This window comes from Lagenorhynchus albirostris, chromosome 20 (assembly GCF_949774975.1).
Source record: "Lagenorhynchus albirostris chromosome 20, mLagAlb1.1, whole genome shotgun sequence".
Taxonomy (NCBI): Eukaryota; Metazoa; Chordata; class Mammalia; order Artiodactyla; family Delphinidae; genus Lagenorhynchus; species Lagenorhynchus albirostris.
The window spans coordinates 7,811,055-7,835,200 of NC_083114.1; the positions used below are offsets into that span (position 1 = coordinate 7,811,055).

Consider the following 24,146-nt stretch of genomic DNA (forward strand, 5'->3'; position numbering starts at 1 on the left):
GAAGCCCCCTCCATTGCTTTTTTACTGAGCACTTAGAATAAGCCCGCCACTGAACCAAAGGCTTTACCCAGAGCATCTCATTTAATCCCCACAACAACCGTACACAACAGGGTTATCATGACCCCGGTTCACAGGCGAGGAAACAAGATCAAGCAGAACTCCCAGTTCACTGCCCTTCCCCCCCCACCGCCCGAACACTCGGCCAGTACTGCATTCAACTCTTATCAGCTCGTTTCCTCTACTCACCCAAGCTACCCCCTACCCTGGAAAACCAAAGCCTAAAACGAGAACACTCCAAGGTTATCCAGCAGCAGGTCTATAAAAACCCAATAGTCTTCCATGGAACAAATGGAGGTGCTGCGAGGCCACCAGAGGTGACATCTCTCAGCCCACTCCCACCCCACACCTGGGGCGTGACAGCTCCCGTAGGTTCAGCCGCCAGGCTCCCCCGAACGGCTGCCGGGGGGCCTCAGAAGCCACCCCCACCCCCCGCTAGACCACTGGAGCAGCTGGCAAAGGGCACCACTCGGGGCCCCAAAGGGGGTGAGTGCAACTGGGCCAGAGGGTGGCCCCCAGACCCAGGTAGGTGGGGGCAGAGGAGAGGAGCCGGTTGTTCGCTCTCGTACCTGCATCCTGGGTCCAGCTTCCACTCGGACGACAGCGGTACCCCTTCCAGCCCAGGAGGCCAGCGGAAGTCAACGTCTTTCTGGCCCCGCCCAGAGGCGGCCCTTCCTCCCTCACGCGTCTCCGGGGGAGGCTCACGTGCGCTCTCACGTGGGAGCCGTTTACACCAGGGAAAGCAGCAAATGCTATACATCAGGCCCTGCCCCAGCCAGGTGTTAACTGTTTACTGCGTGCCTCTGCTCATGAGGACCCGCAAGGCCCATGGAAGAAGCTGGTCAGCAGAGGGGGGAGGGGTGCAAGCAGGCATTTACAAGGAAGGAGAAAGCTTATTAGCAGAAGTTCAATCCTCCCAGGAGAGGCAGGGCGGGGAGGGCCCTGGACTGTTGGTCCCACCCCGTCATCTTTCAAGGAAGCAGAAGAGAGAAGTCTTTGCTCTGTCCAAGGCCTCACAGCCGGGGGAGAACCAACCCCAGATCTCCCGGCTCCAAGACGGTACTGCTGCTATACCAAGGGGTCCCCACGAACCAAACAATATGCCCCCCACAAACCAAACCCCGACAGCTACCTCGGAGTTGGTGCAGGGCAAGGGAAGGCAGGCGGTGGAGGCCTCTACAACCACAAGTAGATAGGTTTAGAGTCGGTTTGCCCCATCTCCCTCCTGGCCCCAGGGTTCCTCGCCTCCCTGCCCCAAGACCGGGTACCAGCCAGCTTAGCGAGCAGGTGGACAGCATTCCCGGAGTGAGCTGGCCCTTCAAGGGGATGGGTTCAGGGTGAGGTTATGTCCGTCAGCTTTCAGGACAAATTCTTGCCTTATTAATTCTCCTCTGTTCCGCAGGCAAAAGTAAACAAGCTTTTCTCAGGCAGCCCAACACGGAGGCCTTCCCTATTCAAACACTGCAAGAATCGACAGGCTTGGAAGTACTGAGCTCCCAGGCCCCGCTTCCCAGGGGGCCCCCTGGCCTCCTGCCCACAACGTCCCTCCTGCTGAGATGAGGAGAGCAGGGCCTCTTTGTGGTGGCAGACCCCAGAGTCCCAGCGCCCGTAGTCTAGACCTGGCCCAAGTTCTCCAGAAAAAGCAGCACAGATCCTGACCATTCGGAGACCCAGAGAAGGTCACAAAGGTCTGGCCAAGGACCCAGCATCCCAGCAAGCATCACACCTGCTCACTTAGCCCCTCTGTGGAGAAAGCACTTTGTCAAAGGGTGTTCATTTACTGTTTGCATCCATTTAAACCATGTTTTTAAACGTCCAGAAAGAAGAAAGGAAATAAACAGTGGTCAAATCAAAAGGAGTCAGAAAAGTTAACTGAGAGTTGATAAACACTTTTCAAAGAAAAATGCTACACGTGTTTGTTAGTTGCCCAGGAATCTTTTGTCTGGTTGAGCGGAGGTCGTTGCATGTTTTATACCAGCTTCTTGTGGTGTGTACAGAAATCTCATGAGTTGTTTTTTGCTTCTCCTCTATTGTTGTTTCCATTTGCCCATTTCTAAGGTGGAATGAAAAAGCCAAAACCACTGCAAGAAACATAAAGACAAGGTTGCAAGGACCAGAAAGATGGGAGGTGAGAGAGCGAGAGAGAGAGGGTGAAGATACGCCTTGTCCTTGCATGAGCTGTGTTCTCAGCCCCGGTGAGTTCTGATGGGACTCAAGTCACAGCAAGGAAGCAAGAATCGCGACTACATTAACTGGAAGTGTCTTCTCGCTTCAAAACTGCTCTACCCGAGAGCTGAACTGGGCTGTTCCTTTTATTGTGTTTTTACCAAAGAGCTTCCTCATCCTGCCTCCCAGGCACCTGTCATGCTGCTTCCTTCATCCCCTTCCCAGCACTATTTCTCCTGTAAGTGTCCCCCGAGGCTCAACCAAAGGTGACAGAAGACTCTGCCCAACAACCCAAGACCAAAATATCTTTGGTTTTCCCCAGTGTAGCCTCCAGCACTCCCTGAAATTTTCTGTCCTTTCCTCTTTGAGGGCTGTTTGGTGATGGTGCACATCCAAGTTCTGAATCCGTTTTCTCTCAAGTTCCCAGCGCATGGCCAATATTCAAAAAAAATCCAGTCTATTCTAATGTATTCAGGTGGGGACTTCCCTGGCGGTCCAGTGGCTTAAGACTCTGCGCTTCCACTGCAGGGGGCACAGGTTCGATCCCTGGTCAGGCTGTGCCACGTAGCCAAAAGTAAAAATTTAAAAATTTAAAAACTAAAGTATTCAGGTGACCACATGGGTGCACAGACCTCCCCAACAGGTGGATCTGGGGAGGAGCAAAGGGGTTCCCAGAGCTGACACTGATGTCCCTGCAGGGCCCCACTGTCACCATTCCTGCCCCCCATTCCCACTCCAAGTACCAGTACACAAAAGCCCCATATGACCGCAGGCCCAGGGCGCTGGGTACAGCATGGCCTGCTCTCCTGGTGCCCCCTCCAGCCAGGCTCCGAGCCCTCTCTGTACCCAGAGCCAGGATTGGGTGACCCTTCTTGTACCAAGGACTGGTGACGTCCACGGACGTCACAGTGACATTTTTACTTTCTCACAGTAATGTTTTTAAATGCAGAAATAAAATCCATAGGACTACAAAGGAAACTAATCAATACTGAAATACACTTAACCCAAATCTTTCCAAAACCCCAGATTTAGGGTACAGTTACGTAATGTATGTGTTTCTTTATTAATGATTATAAGTCAGGACCTAGCAGCAGGTCTGGTAACTTCCATCACTCTGAAGCAATTTAGTGAGCGTAATACTATTCCATGATAGCTGCACCAACTCTAACGTGATGTGAAAACGGCTGGGATTTCTGCTGGTGGCCAAATCACTGATGTTGCTGGCCTGGCTATGGTTTGTGGCCCATCTTTGCAATAAAGGAAACTCTTTTTTTTTAGGTCGCACCACACAGCAGGCAGGGTCTTAGTTCCTCGACCAGGGATCGAACCCGCACCCCCTGCAGTGGAAGTGCGGACTCCTAACCACTGGACCACCAGGAAAGTCTTCTTTTTTTTTTTTTTCCAGGGAACTCTTGATTTCAGTTAGAAGGGACAGTGAGGGGGTGAGTCTTTTCCTGTCCCGATTCATGCCCTCCCCCAATTCTGTTTGTGGACCCCCATGCTCTAGAATGCCTTTTTCATCCCCACCACCCGTCTCCTTCCTCCTCTGCAACCCCGAAAGGAGTCACCCCCAGCTCAGGTGGCCCTGGACTGGAAGGCAGCTTCTTAGCCTCGCTGGCTGAGCAAGAGGAATGTGGCTTTGAGGGTCCCAGGCTTGGGAGACAGGCTAGCCTTAGGCACCATTCTTGGAAGGGACATCGCAGAAAAATGCCCTGTGACTCCATCATCCTCAGTCCAGCCCAGGGGCACCACCCACACCAACCAGCACCCTGATGCTGGTTCAGAGGAGTCTGGCCCCTCTAACCCCCTTCCCCACGCCCCACCCCACCCCACGGCAAAAGCAGGAAGGCAGCAAAGGGGGAAGCCTACCTTCGGGCTCCTCCACGCTGCTGGCTGCAGTGGTCGGCGGTGCCACGGGGATCTCTTTGTGGGGTTCAGGATGGGAGGAAGGGGAAACAATAAGAACATGTTAGAGAAGAAGGAGCACAGTGCAGACTCCTCCCAACCTTCCTGGGCCCTCCCTCCCAGCCCCACTCCTCGCCCCAGCAGAGGATGGTCAGGGAGGAAGGGAAAGCCGGCATGAGGGCCCGGGCACCCTACCTGTTCTCTTCTGGAAGCCATCCCTCCACCTGGCAGGGACAGGAGCGAGGGGAAGGCAGGACCCTGACCCCTCTGCTGTCTGCGTGTTGTTGACTCACCTCGGCCCCTGGGGCAGAGAGAGGGGTCCCCAGGGCCCCCTGCTCATCACAATGGGGCTGCGTGGCCTGGTCTGACCTTGACTCATTGGTGGGGAAGGGGGTCCATGGCAGGGGTAGCATGTGAGGGGCTGGGAGGTGTCTTCCATGTGCAGAGAGGGGCCTGCACCCCTGGCCCAAGTTCCCCCGGGCTCACATCTCGCATCTCACAAGCTAAGGCATTTTCTCGGTGGGCAGAAAAGACTGACAGAACAGAAGACCGTAGGGCCTGACAGAAACATGTGCTTTTTCGTGACCACTCCTCTCCTACCTAGAAGGGCAACTAGCTTCTCTACAAGCTCCCGCCCGGTGCTCAGAAAAGGTGAGGAACTTCAGCCAGACTCCGGGAAGACCCAGGCTTCACGTCTCCGGCTTCCTTTCTAGACAAGGCCAAACCATGAGCCGAAAGTCCCTGAGGGACAGGGGCTCACCTCCCCTGCTGAGTGACCATGTGAACAGGGGGTCACAGAGGCCTCCACGAATCCCACTGATTCTGGCCACCATCTGACTATTAGGGGTAAGACCTCCCTCGGACCCCCAGACTCTAGATCAGCTGCGATCTGAGGCTTGGGGGGGTCGAGATGGAATACCTGGGCCTGGGGGCAAACGTGAGGGTCACCCACAGAAGCCAGCCTCTGCACCTTCAGAAGGAACAGGCAGAAGACCCAGCCCTCGATTCGGAGTCAAATCTTGCTCTCGGGTGATCTTATCAGCGGCAACAAGCCACAGGTGCCCCGTCACAGCAGCTCATTAGAAGCCGGGCCTCCTAGCAGGCCCTCTCTGAGCCTTCCTGAGCTACCTGGCCCAGCAGGAACATTCCAGAGAGAAATCCAGACAGCCCAGCCTAATCTTACAAGTCCAGGAATGGGGCTGGGGCCAGTGGCCGTGGAGGCACCCTGGCTGCCTAAGCCCAGCTCCTTAGGCCTGGCTCTGGGACGTCAGCAGAGGGCCCCGGGGCTCCCAGAGCTGTTGCGAATCAGACACAAGTGTCCGAGGCACTGTCTGGGCACCTGTAGCCTGATGCCGGCAGATGGAGACCCGGGTCCTCAGGTCCTTGGTGGGAACGCTGTCCCCAGCATCAGCCCGCCCTTTGCGAGAGGAAGGGAGACGGTACAGAGCATGTTGGAAAGGGACAGTTCCAGTCTCCCAAGGTTTCTGTCCCTAATTCCGAAACATCAGCTCCATGTCAAGGCCTTTCCCCCTGGGGATTTGAAATGTTGGTTTCAGCCATTTCTGGGAAACCCAACAGCTCCTGACTCCCTTTAAAAGGGAGACCTCACTTGCTCCCTTCATGTTTTCGTAAGCCCAGATGGTGGTGCTAATTTCCTCCCAGCATTCTAAAAATGTTCACCGTGCAGCTTTTTGGATGGACGGAAAAGAAAGACTCTCGCAAGCTGTGAGACCCTGACAATTAGATGTCGTGAAAACTCATTTCAACCTTCTCTGCCCTGGATGGATACAAGCTCAATTTCCCGTGGCTTGAATTTACGTTATCCGCTGTTACTGGACCCCTGCCAACAAGGAAACATCTCCTGATGTAGAAACTGGTCAGAAAAGCTGCTGGAACCCACACGGCTCGTCGTGTCCTGGACGTGAGGCCACACCCGAGTCGGGCAGCTGAGGTGCTGGGGGTTTAAGGCTCCTGCCCAGTGTGAGAACATTCCCTGCAAGATCTAGGGGGTCACTCCAAGAACCCCAAGCAGCTGCCGGGCTGAGGGGTCCCCACCCTCCTGCTTCTGCCTCGGGTTGTCTGTTCCAAGCCCCTCATGCCTGACCTGAGAAGCCAGTGCCCACCCAGAGCTGCAGGACGCTGGAAAACCACAAGCAGGGGTCGGCCGACTTCTCCTGCCAAGGGCCAGCTCGCAAAGATTTCAGGCCCTGCAGGTCGTAGGGTCTCTGTTGCAACTACTCAATTCTGCCGTTAGAACCCCCAAAGCAGCCACAGGTAGCACGGGCACAAGTGGGCATGGCTGGTCCCATAAAACTTTATTTATGGACACCGAACTTTTCCTTTCATATCATTTTCGCATGTCATAAACTAGTCATCTTTTAATTTCTGGTTCAGTCATTTTAAAAAGGTTAACAAGAAACCCAAAACCCCATCGAGCCACATAAAAACAGGCAGTGGGCCAAATCCCCGAGCAGAGTGTGCTAACCCCTGCTCCAGAAAAAAAGCCTTATCCTCGGTGTCTGCCTAGTAGGCTAGGATTCACGTGTTCTTCCCCCTCCTCTCTGGGTGCGGGTCAGCCCTGCACACGGAATCAACGAGGCTGAGGCCGGGGGCCAGCACCCAGCCAGGCCTGACTTCCATCCAGGGCTGATCCAGCTCATAACACCTGCGCAATCCTGCCAGTTGTAAGATGTTAAAACTCTTCCGAGCCAAGGCCCCTGAGCGACCCCCCCCATCTTGCTCACGCCCCGCCTCAAGTTCCAGCAACTAAGGGGCCCTCTAGGACCCTCATGGAGGGCTGCCGCCCTTCCGAAGGGCGCATGGGAGCCGTGCCGGCTTCTCTCAGAGGCCTTGTGGAGTCCATCCTTTCAGTTCTGAATCTGCCAGGGGCTGGGGATCCTGGAATTCCTGCAGCAGCAGTGGCAGCCCCTGACCCAGGCCCCCCAACCCAGGCCCAGGCCCAGGGTCAAGGTGGAACATGGGAACAGGACCTGGGCTGAGGAGAGGGGCTTGCTCCCCCCCTTCACCCCACACCCTGGGACCAGGAGACTCTGTCTTTTCAGGACAGAGAGCCACAAATGGGCTGGCTCTGCGGAGACCCCCGCAGCCTTGGGGGTCTCACAGGGCTCCCCGAGCGCAGAGGGCCACCTCAGGGAGCACTACCCCCACTGGATGCGGGTGACCCGTGTCCGGGAAGGGCCCCCCAGCCCCGAGCCCGCACCCGACCCCAGCCTGCAGGAGGAGGGCACCCTGGCGTACTTATGCAGGGGGCGATGGGGGAGCGGCTCTGTTGGTAGCCCTTGGCACAGCGGTTGCAGGTGATGCCGGTCACACCATCCTTGCAGGGGCACTGGCCCGTGGTCTGGTTGCAGGTTTTGCCAGCGGCGCCCACAGGGTGGCAATCGCAGGCTGTGGAGAACACACGACAGGGGGGTCAGAGGCGGGAGTGGGGGTGGGGAGCGGCCAGAGCACACCCTCCCCCCAGGGTCCTCCCCACCCAGTGGCGCCCCGGACCCCATCCCAGGGGAAGAGCAGGGCTGGGGGAGCCAAGCCCGCACACATTCCAGAAGCTCCGATGCCTGACCACCTGCCTACCTGGAAACGGGAATGAGAATCAGAAGGGGCCGACTTGAAAGGACCGTCTGGGGGGCAAGGGTGAAGTGGGGGAGCCCTTCCGAAGCCCCGGGAGGAAGGTGTACACAGCCCACGGGCTGAGCGTGAGTGCAGGAATCAGAACTGGGGGTACGCCTGCCCCTCACAGGCTGCTTTGTGCCCCGTCACTCCTCTGCCCCAGCCAGCTCCTGATCCTCTGGGTGGGAAGGACAGAGTGTGGGACGTGATGGAGCCCCGGGGTTTGCCAGGTCAGGGGAGTCACCGAGGGGGTGTGACCTCCCCCGCAGGCTGCGGCCTCCACTCTGCTCTGTCCATCCACCCTGACTGGCAGCCAGGCGGAGTCTGAGACACAGGCTTCTGGACCACAAAGCCTGTCAACTGTAGCGCTAGGAAGAGTCACAGCGATCATGGAAAGACCCCGATTTAATGCGAAGACTCGAAGGTGAAGGAACCCCCAGGACCTTGCAGCAAAGGAATGGCCAAGCTGGGAGGTGCCGCGAGGCCCTGATTCTTAGGCCAGCCGCTGCTGTACCCCACACCCCTCCTCCTAATTTGGACCGGGCTGAAGAGCTGGGATTGCCCACCCTATCACACCGCGCCCTGAGGCTCCCTCCCTGTGTTCCAAGGACCCAATCCCAGTGACGAAATGGCCAGAGGAGTTTGAGGGAACATCCCCCCATTACGGACTGAATGACTGTGTCCCCACCTGCAGATTCATATGTTGAAGCCCTAACTCTCAATGTGATGGCATTAGGAGGTGGGCCCTTCCCTTGGGAGGTAATTAGGTTTGTTTATTTATTTTATTTAAAAAAGTATTTATTTATTTTTGGTCGCTTTGGGTCTTCATCGCTGCGTGCGGGCCTTCTCTAGTTGCATTGAGCAGGGGCTACTCTTCGTGCACGGGCTTCTCACTGCAGTGGTGGTTTCTCTTGTTGCGGAGCACGGGCTCTAGGTATGCGGGCTTCAGTAGTTGTGGCATGCAGGCTCAGTGGCTCGCGGGGTCTAGAGCGCAGGCTCAGCAGCTGTGGCGCACGGGCTTAGTTGCTCCGCGGCATGTGGGATCTTCCTGGACCAGGGCTTGAACCCGTGTCCCCTGCATCGGCAGGCAGATTCTTAACCACTGCGCCACAGGGAAGTCCCCGGTAATTAGGTTTAGATGAGGTCATGATGGGATTAGCACCCTTACGAGAAGAGAAAGGAGAAAAGATATCTCTCTACACAGCAAGAAGGCAGTGGTCTGCAAACCAGGAAGCACTGTCGTCAGACACTAAATCCGAAGGCACATCGATCTTGGACTCTCCGCCTCCAAAACTGTGAGAAATACCTGTTGTCGAAGTCACCGGTCTATGGTGTCTTGCTACGTCAGCTAGTGGAGTAAGACTGCCACCAACTCCACGATACTCGGGCAAGAACTGTGGGACCTGCAGACACAGGTCACCTGCCGCCCTGGACCTAGGCGGTGGACTCAGCGCGGGCAGGGAAGTGGGGGCAGGATGAAGGAGGCCAAAGTTCTCCCCGGATCCCTGGGGCCCCCCTTGCCCTCCCCACTCCCTCTCCCCAGGGAAGCCTGGGGAGGGTGGAGAGCCGTCTGCAGGAGGGCATCCTGCAGCAACTTCACTTGCTGCCAGAGTTGCTGTTTCTATTCCCAATGGGAAAAAAATATGCTAGGGAAGAAGTGAGAGCAGAGCTCCCCAAAGAGCTAAACTAGCACCTCCCCAGCTGCACTGCCCAGCGTGAGGGCAGGAGGCCGTGGGTGAAGATGTGGCCTCTCCCAGCCGGCCTCGGGCCCAGGAGGGGCTGAGGAGGAGTTAGTGAGAGAAAGGAGGAGTGGGGAGGGGGCAGAAAGGAGAGGAATGTGAGGAATTGTTTGTCAAAGTTGTGTCTAGACACGTGAGAGCTTCTGGAAACTCTGGGAGCGGGGGGGTCCTGGCCGCCGGGTGCTCCGTGTCAGGTGAGAGGACGGCAGGGACCACAGGCCTGGGGGAGGATGTGGAACTGTCCCAATCCTGCCCTCGTAGACAGCAGCAAATCCTTCTGTTAGAAACGTGCCTAAAATCTACGCTAAATTCATTTCCTATTGGTTTTTTCTTCTTCTTCTTCCCTTTTTTCACTCAGTCCTGATGCATGTTGTGAATGATAACGTGAGGAGCGGATGGTGGGAGACGACCTCTGACCTTCGATCCATCCCTGGGATGGGAAGGGTGACGGGGCACGGACAGCGTCTCTGAGCTGGCCTGGCGACAGCAGAGGGCCACAGCACAGGACCCTGGCTTCCCAAGCCCCTGCCGCGGCTGTGGGCACCAGGCAGATGTGGAGTCCCGAGGCTCCTGCCAGCTGACCTCGCTTGGCCGGGCTCGCAAGCCTGTTGGTAATCCTAAAACCCGGGCCAAAACGTCCTCCCCTCCGTGCTGACAGAGCACAGCTGCGTGCCAGTAACTTCTGGGCCTTGGACTTGGCTGGGAGGAGATCACCAAAGGTTGCTTGGTCCCTGGAGGGTCAGAGCCAAGTCACCCGCAGGCCCAGGTCGTCTTTACCGAGGCAGGAGCCAGCCCGGAGCAGAATCTGGGGGGAGCAGCGTGCATCGCCCTCACCCGAGGCCCTTCGAAGCTGGTGACCCCTTAACCGCCCAGGCTGGTGGGCTGCCGGGCACCAGCTGAGGTCAGCAGGGCTGGGGGCCACCCGGGTGATGGCAAGGCAGGGCGTCTGCTTCATGGAGCAGGCGCATCCTTAGGGCCATCCTCTGGGCATTGCGCTGTGTGGTTTCCACATCTTTCTCCCAGGATTCCGCAAAGACGCTGACTGACTGGCCCTTGGTCTCACAGAGGCAGCAGGCTGACTGTGCTTCCTCGAAAACCACTGTTCCAGGAAGAGAAGCCAGTGGGGTCCCACAGGGTGGGGGGCCTCAGGAGGCTACTCAGGTCACCTCCAGGGCGGTGGGACCATCCCCAGGGATGGAGCGCTCCTGCAGCACTGGCCTGCCACCCGGACGCCTGGGAACACCTGAGCACATCCACTCTCCCATATGTAATGCTTCTGGCCCTCACACCAGCCTGTGAAATCAGCAAGACCCTACAGAGGCGGCCACGGACCGGGAGACAGGAAGCACCTGACCTCTGAGCACGTCACCGAGGGCCCTCACCCTCTAGGCTGCCCCTCTGCGCTTCTTGTTCTGCAAGGAGAAACACACAACACACTTCCCTGTTAAAACCCAGGCCAGGTGACATCCCTTACGGGCAGCCGAATGCAGTCCCAACACAGAGACTTGCATTGCACTCATTCTCAATTCCAAGCGAAACGGCCCCAAAGTAAAGACTTTTCCCAAAAGCCCATGAATAAGGAAAGCCTAACTTATACCCTCTGTGCAAAGAAGGGTGAGCTTCAAGGTGTGAGGAGAACTGATGGATGACAACAGCCCACAGAGGATCCTCTACAGCCTTGGACCAGGGAATCCAGCTAGCGGTGTCACAGGAAGGGGGCCTGAGCTGCCCACATAGGAGGCCCCAGCCCTGGTCCTTAGGGAGAGAAAGGCAAAGGGATCCTGCCATATCCCTACAACCCCCAAACACACCCAGACACACAAACACACGTAGATTCCTACAGGCTCTCACGCGCACACACACGCACACACAGCGCCACAGTGGGCAGGGGAGCGGGTGGGGACAAGCTGAGCTGGGAGGATGCAGAGGTGAGGCAAGTGGAAGGCTCTTCCTTGGCGGGGGTCTGGTTAAGGGGACGAAGTGAGAGCCTCTCTGATTCTTCCGAGAACGAGGTCTGGGTCCGAATGTCTTTTGCCACAAGAAGCCCATTTGGTGACTCCCGTTTCCTGGGAAGTCAGCAACTTCTTTACGGAGGAGGTCAGGCCCTTCCCCGGCAGGTCACCCGTGTGCACGCAGCAGGCAGCACCTGGTCCTGGGAAACAATCTACTGGAGGGTTTTTCCATGAAGAGGAAGGTGAGACCCAGCGGAAGCCCAGGGCCCTGAGAAGGTGGCCGGATTAGGCTTCTCACGAACACGTGGGCTGGAGGGCCTCCTGGCGCAGAGGAGATAGACTGTCCTTGCTCTGGGTCATCGGCCAGAAACGGACAGCTCAGGACACACAGATGGTTTCAGATGAGTGTCAAGAGACCCAGGTCTGACCCTGCCCTGCCAGTAATGCTGTGTGACCCCGAGCTAGCGCCTCACTCTTTCTGAGCCTCGGGTGACTCACCTCTAAGGCAGGAGGTCTGTAACTCGCACTAAAGTTGCTTCCAACTCAACAGGCTAAGATCCAGGGCAGTGGCCTGTCCCCTGGGCCCGTCACCCCGACTGCCACAGTCCATTGCAGTGTCCTGGCCCAGGAGTCTAGGAAAGTGCTCTTGCTGCCGGGCACACACCAGGCCCTGCCTCCACACCCATGGGCCACCCCACCCGACACCACGACCTGCTGCACTGGGCCAGAATCTCCTCTCTGAGATTCGGGTCGTCAGCTACGAGAAGTGTATCAGGGTTGCCGAGAGCCCCTGCAAAGCTGACCCGGAAGGCAGGCCGGTGGAGCAGTTATCAGGACCCCCGTGATGGCCAGGGTCCCTCTCAGCTCTGATCCCTGGTTGCTGGTCCCGAGCAGCTGCCTTTCCTGCTCTCTCTGACACTCTGTCCTGGATCCCTGAAGGCCCACAGCTCCATAAGGAGGAGAGGCATGCCTGGGGCTGGCCCCTCTCCACTGCAGCTCAAGCCCTGGCTCTGGAAACCCATCCTGGGTTCCTATCAGGACATCTACCTGCTTTTCCTGAGGACCCGGCTCCAGGGGCCCTCAAATGGCAGTGATCCCAGGACACATGCGTGTGGAGGAGAGGGGAGTGGGCCTGGCACCCAGGCCCTCTGGAGCAGCTCCAGACAGGAGGGGGAGAGAAAACCACCACAGCACCGAACCTCGCCTCAGAGGTCTTCACGGCCACCACCCAGGCCTCCAGCCAGTTGTGAACTCGTGTTATGAGCCGAATGACGCCCCCCCAGAATTCACATGCTGGAGTCCTAACCCCAGTCCCTCAGGATGTGACTGTACTCACAGACAGGCTCCTTAAAGGGGTGATCAAGGTAAAATTCAGTCACTGGAGTGGGCCTCAATCCAGCATGACTGGTGTCCTCGTAAGAAGAGGAGATGAGAACACAGACACACCCAGAGGGAAGGCCACACAAGGACACAGGGAGAAGACGGCCGTCTTCAAGCCAAGGAGAGGCCTCAGGAGGAAACAGCCCTGCGGCCACCTTGGTCTTGTGCTTCCAGCCTCCAGAGCAGTGAGAAATAAATGTCTGCTGTTTGAGCTCCAGGCCTGTGGGACATTGCTCTGGGCCCCTGAGCACGCTCACAGCTTGTGTGCGGCCTCAGGAAAGCGCCTTCTTCCCGAGGGGCTCTGCCCAGGCGCGTCCCGGGCCTCAGGAGGAGGCAGACTGTCCTGCCACTCGACCAACCAGCCTGGGGGCCCTCTCACGCCTCGGCTCCCCTGTGGAAGTCGCTGCCTCTGCCGGGGGATGGAAGCTTTCTCCAGGTAGGCCGTGTCTCTGAGGGCCCCTGACACCCCAGCAGGCCGGCGGAGCAGATATCAGGACCTCCGTGAGGGCTAGAGTCCCTCCCAGCTCAGATCCCACAACAGTTCCTCACTGACCCCTCCACCGGAGGGCCATCTGCAAAAGGGCGGCCCACGCGGGCCTCAGGCGGGGAGCGTGCTGGGTGCCCGGGCTGAGCGGGAGGCTGGTACAGGGTCAGAGGGGCGAGGCTGCGCCGTGAGCTTCTCCAGGGGCCCTGCCCATGGGCGGCCTCGTCCTCGCCCGCCCCGTGCGTGCGGGGCGCCTGCCATTCCCGTCCTTTAAGAAGAAAGTGCAGAACGCCAGGTGCTGGATGCAGCCCTTCCCAGCCAGGGTCTGACGGAAACGCCCCTTCCAGTGCCCACAAGGCCTCGGGGCTGCAGAGGAGCGCGTCAGGGAGAGAAACCGCCCGGCCCTGAATCGGGGACACTGGCGTCAGTGAGCATCGTTAGAGACGGTCAGGGGGTCCCTGGGACTCCAAGGTCTGCAGCCTATAGGCCCGAGGTCCTCCTCTGCCCGTGGCACTGGGTTAGGGTGAAACACCCTTCTCTGCTTGGAGTGACACTTATCTGTGTACCTGGACACCATCCACAAAGAAAGCGGGGGCGGGCGGGGCCCTGTTACGTGGACCAGGCTGAGCTCCTGCTGCTGTGGGGGGAGGCGGGGTGGGGGGGGAGAGGTGGGGGGAGGGGAAGGGAGAGCAGCGTGCTCTGTGCCGGTGAGGGTTTGTGCGTGAAGACAGAAAGGGCCAGAATCTTCAGGGAAAATCAAGTCCAGATCCAAAGGCTTCCCATGTCTCTTGCACGTGTGCTGGGCCTCTTTGGGGAAGCCTGGTGGGACCCCCCCCAGAGGTGGCGCTCGGGGGAAGGACACGTGTCAGGCACTAAGGGGTGTTCTCCGCTCCCCAGAAGGGTAAGGAGGATGGACCCCAAGAAGAGCAACGTGGAGGCTGGCCGAGATGGCTGGGGACTCCCGAAGGAAAGGGCCTCGGGTAAGGTGCAGACAGTGGGTGGGGCTCAGAGAGGCGGGCTGGGGGTGGGGCAGGGAGGAGGAGTGAATGCTGACCCCAGGGAGACTGGTCCCTTTGTGAGCTCAGAGCCACGAGGAATGGGAGACAAGGGACCAGGAGGTCCAAAGTCAGCATCACAGAGCCCTACGGAAGCAGCTCGTCATCGCCATCACCATCATCCTTTCATTCACACACGGTCAAGTTCGCTTTCTGCGGTGTCCAGTCCTACGGGCTTTATCACATGCACAGGGTGCTGTAGCCACTACCACACTCAGGACACAGAACGGCCCAAGTCGCCCATGCATCCCCTGTGCTCCTCCTTTGCAGTGAGGCCCCCGTCCCTACTCCTGGCGGCCCAGGATCTATTCTCGGTCCCTACAGCTTATTCTGGGATGTACCCTATGTAAAGTATATGGCGGTACCGTATGTTCGGTGAGGTCACACAGTAGGTAATCTTTTGAGCTTGGCCTCCTTTACACCCAATGAATTTGAGATGCGTCCATGTTGCTGTGTCAGTCAGCAGCACGTTCACTTGCATCGCCGAGTCGGATTTCACGGCACGGGTGCACCGCTGGCTGTCCATTCACGCACTGAAGCACAGTTGGGTTGTTTCCAGTTTTGGGCAGTTGCGAATAACGCGGTTATCAACATCCGTGTGCAGGTTTTGGTGTGAACACAGATTTCGTTTGTCTGGGATAAATACCTAGGGGAGGCATTGCTGAGTATTACGGCAGGTCTATGCTTAACTTTGGAAGACGCTGACGAATGTTTTCCGGAGCAGCTGTGCCATTCTGAATTCCCCAGCCGTGTGCGAGAGTTCCGGCTGCTACACACCCGCGCCAGTGCTTGGGACTGTCAGGACTTTTTATTTTCAACATTCTAACGGGCGGGTAGTGGCATCTCGCTGTGGTTTTAATCTGCATTTCCCTAATGCAGACAAATGATGGTCTGGGTATTTATTTGCCATCCCTGGATCTTTGCTAAGTAGCTGTGCAAGTATTCTGCCCCTTTCTAGCTGAGTGGTTGGCTGCCTTATCGCGGAGTTCTGAGAGTCCTCTACACAGCCTGCATTCAAGTCCTTGGTCGGATGTGCGATGCACAAATGTTTTCTCCCATCTGCGGCATGTCTCACAGCAGGAGCTTCTTACAAGGTAAGCCAGACGCATCACTCCAGTCACTTGATCCTCAGCCCTCCAGTGGCACCCACTGCTCTTGGAACGGGCCCCCTCCTCTCTGCCCTCGTCGCCTCCCTTCTGACAGAGAGCCCTCCAACCCTCACCTGCTTCCAGGCAATGGTGCTGCTCCTCCCTCAGTGCCCCCCTGGCTGTTTGTTCCTCACACCCCAGGTCTCATCTCAAAGTCCATCCCGTCCCCAGAGGTCCTCCCGGGATGCCCCCTCCCCTCCCCTGCCGCCAGTGACACTCTCTCCTTCCACCTTATTTATTTCCTCCACGTACCTCACCACAGTCTGTAATCATCCTCTGCTTACTTTTTCTTCTCTATCATCAACCTCCCTCCAGAACACAAGCTCCAGGGGTACGTGTCTGTCCTGGTCACCACCGTACCCCCAGTTCCACGTGGAGCAGGCGATCCATGAACGTGGGCTGAATCAACGCACACGCTCAGAGCCAATGTGCCGCCCTCTCCGTGGGGAAGAGGCCGTTTCACGGACCCTGTGGCTCTGGAGGAAAGTAGGAGGGGCACAAAGCAAAGACCTTCCCCTCACACGCGAGGTCACTCCCCACCCCTAAATTCTCCGTGCTAATGAGGGGGCGAGGATAATTTAAATCCACAGATGAATCCACAAGCTTCATCTCAGCTGTCTGGGTCCGCCTCCTCCGAGGCTCTGCTTTTCTTTCTCCCAGCAGTTGCTAACGAGGCACAAAAGAAGAAACGTTTCAAGCTGCACGACCTCTCTTTCAGATCAAGGTGCAGACGGCAGGAAGTGGAAAGGGGGAGCCCCTCATCCCAAACTGGATTACGACCCTCCGTGATCTAGCTAACTATAGTCCTCCTGCACCTGATCTACAGCTGAGGCGAAAGGCACAGGTCCTACAGGTCGTTCCGTGTGTGTGTGTGTGTGTGTGTGTGTGTGTGTGTGTGTGTGTGTGTGTGTGTGTGTGCGCGTGTGTGCGTGCGTGCATGCGTGTGTGTGCGCTGTCTGCATGCACAGGCTCAGGTAGGCGGGCAGGGGCTGGACAATGCAGTGGGGGAGGTGCTGGAGCACCCGATGACCAACAGTGAGGACCAGTTCGGGCCTCGCATCCACCTTTCAGCCCCAGACCCATCGGGAGCCCCTCAGATGCTGCAGGTCTTCGCAGCACCTTCAGAACTGCGTCCGGATGCACACAGCCCTTCCCCACCTTCTCCGCTCAGGGCCTCCGCCTGCTGGCTGCCGGACACCCATCTCTGCCGTTCCAGTCGTTTGTCAGTTTTGCTCCCAAAGCGTGTAAATCCTTTATCAAGGGTGTGCAACGGCGTTAGGGCAAATGCCTGGGGCCCTGCCCAGTCTGGTGGGAATCGGTCTTCAAGTGCACGTGTCCCAGGGCTGAGACTCTCAGGGGAGAGGGGCCGGCTGTCCTGTGCACCACACTCACCGAAAGAACTAAGGCCACAGGGAGCCAAAGGAATGGTCTCCATCCACTTGGTGTGCACACTGGCAATGGCAGGGGCTCTGGTTACTCTCTTTTTCTCCTCTTGCACTAATAATCATAACAGCTCACCAGTATGGCGTGCACGCCATGTGCTGGGGACCTCCTCTGCATCATCTCATTTAATCGACACCATAACCCTAGGAGGGAGGAGGGACCATTATTATCCCCATTTTCAGATGGGAAAACTGAGGCACCGAAGACTAAATACCTTGCCTTGAGGTGGACTCTGAACCCTGGTCTCAATAACTCCAAGTTCCATGCTTTTAAAAGCTCTTCATCCCTAGCCTGTGGCTGGGGTAACCTGCTGCTCTTCCAGTAGCAGAAGGTATTTCCCAAGTAAAATGCCCCTGTTAACTGGGGGCCTGCAAACATCAGGAGGCTTTTCTGTTCGGACCGGGGACCCCGGGCATCCTCTAGGAGAGTTCATGTAAAATCAGGATGAGAGCAAGCTTCAGAGACAAGGAGACTGACACCCAGGGAGGTGAAGAAACTGGCCAAGTAGGCCCAGGGGAATGAGACGGAGGGCTGGGCCTGAAAGACCCCACTTCAGAGCAGGGCACCGCAAGGGCCAAGTCACAAGATGGGAGACTCTCTTCATTTGTAAAGACCTTAGGAGAAAACCACCTCCACCCGATTTCCTGGCTCTGCCAGCTTTTCCAAGTTCCCGGGTCACAAACTTCACTTACACAAGACATTGTCCTATTGGATCAGGGACCCATAAATGTTTTTTAATTTATGATTTTTTTTTTAAAAAAAAAGAGGATGTGTTATGTGGAATGTCAAAGCTGTATGGGGCTCAGAGACCGTAAATCTGAATATGATTTCATAGATGAGGAGACCGAGGTCCAGGGAGGTCCCATGACTTGCGTGATGCTCTCCGGGCTTTGAGCCTGGAGCAAATCTGGAGATCAGGATCCTGACCCCCACGTGCCCAGGGAACAAGGAAGGCTGCACCAACACAGGCCACAGCTGGAGCTGAGCCCTTCCATGAGGATTTCCTCTCCTCTGACTGCCTCTCTCGCTGTGGGTGCTGGCTTTGTGGTCCCTGCCCTGTAAGCTGGGAGCCGCTCCAGCCACTGAGAACCTTCCTGCCAAGATGACCAAACCTTTTCCCTGTACCTCCCAAGATGATGCTAGGAAAAGGAAATGTGACGAGGAGCCCACACATCGAAAGGACATCTCTGAGGCTTTTAGGCTTTTGTCCACTGCATGGACACTAGCTTAGAGTCAGGAAGGGGTGGAGGTCCCAGGCTCCTAGCTGTGCAGTGACTAAATCCTCAGACCACCAGATCTAGACATACACACATGTATACACACACACACACTATGAAGCAGTCATGACTGTCCAATCCCAGCCTTCATCTGGACACTGGAGCATCAGACTGTATAACTAAGCTCCCAGCCGTACCAGCAAGATTTAAATTTTCACAATTTTAAACACACACCCCCCCTCTGCCCAGTTTTCATCAAGAGAGCCATTAAAACATAAGGCTCTCCCCCTAAAGAGTAAATCCTAGGTCACCTGTGAATATCCCCTTTCTCAGCACAAGAGCAGGTCACTGTACTCGTTTCTTTTTCTCCCACCGCCCTGGTTCTCAGCCTTGGCTACACATCAGAGTGGTTGGGGAGGCCAGGGCGTGGCCCAAAATGATCGATTCCTCCCCAACCTTTGGCAGAGCTGCTGGAAGAAACGGGTGGATGGGAGCGGCCAGCAAGCCCTGGCAAAGCTGGTGTGGACCATCTCAGGCTTCTGCCCACTGCCACCCGCATCTTCTGAGGACTCGGGCACCTTCTTAGCAGCCTGCCATCAGCCATGGTGACCGTGGACTTGAAGGGGGCAGGTCAACGAGGGAAGGAAGCAGGCCGCTCTGAGCGGGGGCGCTAGATGCGGTGGGTCATTTCTTCATTCTCATCACAATTCGGTTCACGGGAGACTCCTGGAATGTCTTTATCCATCACAGATGGTTTGGGGAGATGATAAATTAATATCGTTTAAAGGGAGGCATGGCTGAAATGGTTAAACGGTAACGTCTTCTTTGCCGGCTCTAAAGAGAAAGGGGCCCAAGTCCATAAAGAAGACAAATGGTAAACAAAACCGCCTATCTTTTGACAGATTCCAGAACGAGTATCATTCACACACCCTTCCGCAGAGAAAGGGGAGAAATTCATCTCGTCTGACTTTGTATAGGACAACAGCCCACGCCATAATGAGGCCTTCCCAGTGCTGTGAAATCGCGCTGAATAGCGGAGAGTGCAGCCGCCTGCTCCCTGGGCATGTTGATTACAGCCCTTTGTGTGCACCGGCCCTGCCAGCCCCAGTCTGGTAAGCTAGGGGAGGGGAGAAAGTACCCAGCAAATTTGTTGCTGTGAAACTTCCCAAATGGGGGAACGGCATAATGACGTTTGGGATGGAATACCCTTGCTCCAAGCTGTCCTTGTCTGGGTCCACCCTGCTCTCAACTGAACAAGGTCGGGAGTCAGCCAATCACCAGCAGTGTATGGGTGGCCTCAGCCCCTGCCCGGGGCTCCTCCCAGACCCTGGGAAGTCGGGTCGGGGGTGGGGGTAAAGGGGCCCCAATAGCCATTCCCAAGCACCCTCAGGTCAACGGCCAACTTGAGTCAAGAGGCGCTGCTGGTTTGTCCCATTTCCCCATGAAATGCATCTGAAACAGAGCAAAGAAGTACAGCCTTCACCCGAGAGCTACAATGGGGCCAGGGCTGGGGGTGACTCCACATCTCCATGATTTTGGAAGCCCCCTGAGAGCAAACCATGCTGGAACCAAATGCTTCCACTAAGTGAACCATTTCCTTAAACCATCCGGCCCTGGGAAGACAAGACAGTGGACTCCTCGGGGGCGGGGTGATGGAGAGACACCTGTCTGAAGGTCTCAAGGGTACACATCCCCCTGCCGGCATCTGAACTCCTACAGCTGGTTCCCACCAAGATCTCAGGGTCTTTCTTTGGTGGGGGAACTGTGGATTCAAAGTTCCCACATCCCCTAAGGGGGTGACACCAGGAAAAAAAGAGCTGAGGGGAAAGAGCTGGAACTTTCAACAGATGACTTCCCTCGCCAATGAAATGGCAAGACCTTTCAGGTCACATTCTCCTTCTCACCAATCAGAGAGCAGATCTTTCAGGCATTGTATGTTCTCACCAATCACAAAGCAGGGCCCTTCAGGCAATGCTCTGCCTCACCAATCAGGAGGCAGAATCCTTGAAGCACTGTCTTTCCTCACCAATCAGTAGGCACTGAGAGTCCCACCCTTTCCTGCCACATTTCCCCAGAAGGATAAGCAAGTGTCCTTCTGAGCAGATTCCATCCTTACATTTTCTCCTCTTCCATGGGTTCTTCTCCCAGCGTTACCACCAAAGTAGTTGCTGTCCAGGGCTGGGAGGAAGGACCCAGCCACCAAGGCCGGCCAAAGCATTTGGAATAAGACAGGACCACACCCTCATCTGCCTGCATCTGTCCCTCCTGGAAACCAGCAAAGGAAGCCGGCAGCTCCACACCATTTAACTAGAGTGGCAGAGCCCTGCAGGATGATCTGCAGGTTCCCAGGACCCTGTGGCCTCCTGACAGCTGGCTCCCAGCAGTGAAGGGCCACACACGGCCCTCATCCCTCCCCACGGCAACAGAGGAAAGGGAGAGCAGGCAGATGGCAAGATGACCAAGGCCCTGCTCCTTCCTGACTCTCCAGGGGACATGCCTTTCCTGCTCTGACAGAAGAAACTGGTACGGCAGGAAGTGACCACTGCCTTTCCAGACACAGCCCAGACCTTCTCATCCGCGGGCACAGGGCTGCCCACCCGACTGGCCCCTGTTGATTAAATTTTCTTGGCCAAATCCCCACGAAATCTTTGTGCAACCAGTTGTTTACAAGACCCTGACTTCAGTTTCTTCAGTAGAAGAGAGACAACAAACACTTGGGCACAAGGCGTTGGCTACCTTCCAACTACATTCTCTGAAAACCCAAAGCCCTCCTTCCACGGTGCCCCTGCCTTCCTGCCACCGCAGACGTTTCTTGGATTCCCTTTGCCCAGGTCACTTTCTCAGTCCCTGCTCAAAGCCTCCTGGGGGATTCTCACCTGATCAGTTGTTCTTTAATGTGGAAACAGCCCAGCTACCTTTACGCTTAAATTTCTCTCGGCAACCACCAGAGGCAGCCTTAAGCCCACGGATCTGGAAGGAGAGCTTGCTTGTGTGTTGGAAGCCATCCTATTCATCTCTGCTCATTTGGAATCCAAGGGATTTCTCTAGGAGGAGACAGACTGGGAAGCTGTTTTTTGGAGAACAGCGTCCTGCACAAGCAGGGCCGGCTCACGGGCCCCACACTCAGAAGGGCACGCGCTTGGTTGAAACTCCGCTTGCCATTTTGAAATTCTTAGCAATTCCTGAACAAGAAGCCCCGTATTTTCATTTTGCACCGGGGCCCACGAATTATGTAATCGGTCCTGCACACAAGTGCCCAACATCTGGTGGATTTCCTGTTAAGAGGACGATACTTTGGCTTCATCCAAGGCTAAGCAGTGGCCATAGGAGAGTTTCCCTGCTGCAGCTCATCATCTGGGCATCAGTCTCCCATGGCTTGTGTCTCTCCAGTGTCAGGGTCTTTACAGACCCATGTGAGGACCCCAGCCATGCTGGCTTGTGGCCCAAGAGCCCTAGAAGATAAATATGTTCTCAGAAAGCCATGCTCACAGGAAGCCGTGGCGCTAGGCCTCGCGTTTTGGACCCGGAGAGTCCTGGTTCCTGGAATTCCCAAAAGCAAATGGGGGTGGGGGGAGAGCACTTCTCCCCTCCCCCAATGTCACTAAATTCCCTGGCATTTTTATCAGTTCCTCTGAGTCATCCGACCATCGCTTCATTTTTGTTAGTGGGAGAAAACAAACAGCAGAAAGTTAACACATTACTGCTTGCTTCAGTGAACAAAAAATAGAGTCCCCCATCTCCCTTTAATTTTTTGTCCTGAGAAGTGAAACTATTTGCAGGTGGATTAAATGTTCCTTCTGAGCCCCGCCCCCCCCAGCCCCCCAGTTGCCGACATCACAGTGAAGGTGCGCATCTGTGTGAGCGCTGGGGGCTGGAGGCGGGGGGAGCGGTGCGCACACATCCAAAGAAATGCATCTGCTTGGTTTTGGTGAAAGAGAGTCCTTTGTGCCGACGGTAAGCCCGTTGAACATGACCCCCGCCCTGTGGTATGCGGCACACCTGTGCCGACGGAGGGGGCGGGGCGGGGCCCGGGAGCCCTGCACCCTCGCGGGGACCCCACCTCCTTTCTTCTCCTGGAGCCGTTTCTCCACCGCCCCTTTGTTCCGACTTACACCTCCAGATACCTGGGAGGCGTGCGTGCGTGCGTGCGTGAGATGATCTCAGCGTGGGGACTAGAAAAAAGAAACACCGGAGGAGAAGGGTTGGGGGGGAGGGGCGGCCCAGGCCCGCCCCGCCTACCTTTGCAGGCCTTGCGGTGGGTGATGGGCTTGCCCAGGTCGCGGTAGTAGCCCTCCTTGCAGTAGTGGCAGTGGCGGCCGGCCGTGTTGTGGCGACAGTTGAGGCAGACGCCTCCGCTCTTGCGCCCCGACAGCTTGTAAAGCTCCATGTTGAAGCGGCAGCGCCGGGCGTGAAGGTTGCAGTTACAGGCTACGGGAGACAGGGACGCGGGTCAGGAGCGGAGTCAGGAGGGGCGCCGGAGACCCCGTCCCCCCAGCTGCCCCTCCTCCACTGCCGACCCTGAGACAGCCTTTCTTCCGGGAGCTTTTTCCCTGGCTCCCCTGTTTGCATTCATCAGCGGGTATTGACCACCTGGCAGTACCTGAACCGTCGCCAGCCGGCTGCTTCCCTCTCCAGTGGAGAGGGTTCATTTCCTTCAAAGGACCCCCACTCCCCCCGGCCCACACACCCATCACACGAGTCAGAGCTGGGAGATGCGGCTGGCATCCTCCTGGTGCCCAAATCCTGCTTGCTGTGGGCTGAACTGTGTCTCCCCCCACCCCATTCATGTGCTGAAGCCCGAACCCCACCCAGAACCTTGAACGGGGCTGTATTGGGAGACATCTTGGTAGAGGACCTATCTTGGAAATGGGGTCTTTAAGGAGATGATTACATTAGAATAAGGACATAAGGGCTTCCCTGGTGGCGCAGTGGTTGAGCGTCCGCCTGCCGATGCAGGGGACGCCGGTTCGTGCCCCGGTCCGGGAAGATCCCACATGCCGCGGAGCCTGTGCGTCCGGAGCCTGTGCTCCGTAACAGGAGAGGCCTCAACAGTGAGAGGCCCGCGTACCGCAAAGAAAAAAACAACAACAAAGGACATAAGGGTGGGCCCCAGTCCCATCTGACTGGCGTCCTCTTTTTATAAAGAGGAAGTCTGGGCACGCAGAGAGCTGGCAGGGGTGCAAGTCAAGGAGAGAGGCCTCAGGAGAGACCAACCCTGCCCACACTTTGCTCTTGACTCCAGCCTCCGAATTATGAGAAATAAACGTGTGTTGGTTAAGCACCCCGGAGGCTGCCAACTTATCACAGCAGCCGGAGCAGACACTTGCACTGCTTCTGAGCAGCGCCTCTACCCACGCACGTTCCCCACTTCCCTGAGCTCCAGCCACTGGGCTGGACTCCCCTTTTCCCACGCCTCCTCCTGCCACTGAGGGCTCAGGGCCCCGCTGCACCGTCTCCCCTCCCACCATCAACTTGCATGACTTCCCACGGCGTGGTGGCCCACGCTCCTGGCTGCTGGGTCCTCTGGACAGGCCCTTAGCATCCTCCCCCCGGCCCTCCTCCTGACTAATCCTGCTTCCCTCCACCTGTTCCCCACATGCTCCTCTGGACTCAGCACCCTTTTCCCTCTACTCTGACGCTGTCCCCAGTCTGCCTCGTCCACCCCTCATGGCAGTGCCCACCTCTGTGCTCCTGTCTCCCAAATCCACATTGCCGGCTTCTGCTTTGGGGACTCTATGTGGACCCTAAGGCGCCTTCCCCAGACCCATTCACTGCTCTCCATCCATCAGGCCTTGGCCCCTCTGTCACCTGAGCTGAGCCCTCCAAGCTCCCGACACTGTAAGCAGAGCAGGAGTTCTAAGCACGTATCTGAAGATGTCCAGCACCTGTGTAAAATCTTCCATTGGCTCCCCACTGAATAAAATCTAAATCATTTAACGCGGCCTCCCGGGCTCTGAATAAACGGGTCCT

At 56.8% G+C, this 24,146-nt stretch overlaps 1 protein-coding gene across 2 annotated transcripts in view; it reads right to left on the reverse strand.

The window, feature by feature from the left end:
* Positions 1-24,146, reverse strand: part of NTN1 (netrin 1) — a 200,439-nt gene that overhangs the window by 41,477 nt on the left and 134,816 nt on the right. For both annotated transcript variants that reach the window (XM_060135640.1, XM_060135639.1), the window contains exons 3-5: positions 22,416-22,604; positions 7,387-7,536; positions 4,093-4,146 (exon numbers count right to left, since the gene is read on the reverse strand). In XM_060135640.1, coding sequence (XP_059991623.1) covers positions 4,093-4,146; positions 7,387-7,536; positions 22,416-22,604 — 393 coding nt within the window. The remainder of the gene's footprint in view (positions 1-4,092; positions 4,147-7,386; positions 7,537-22,415; positions 22,605-24,146) is intronic.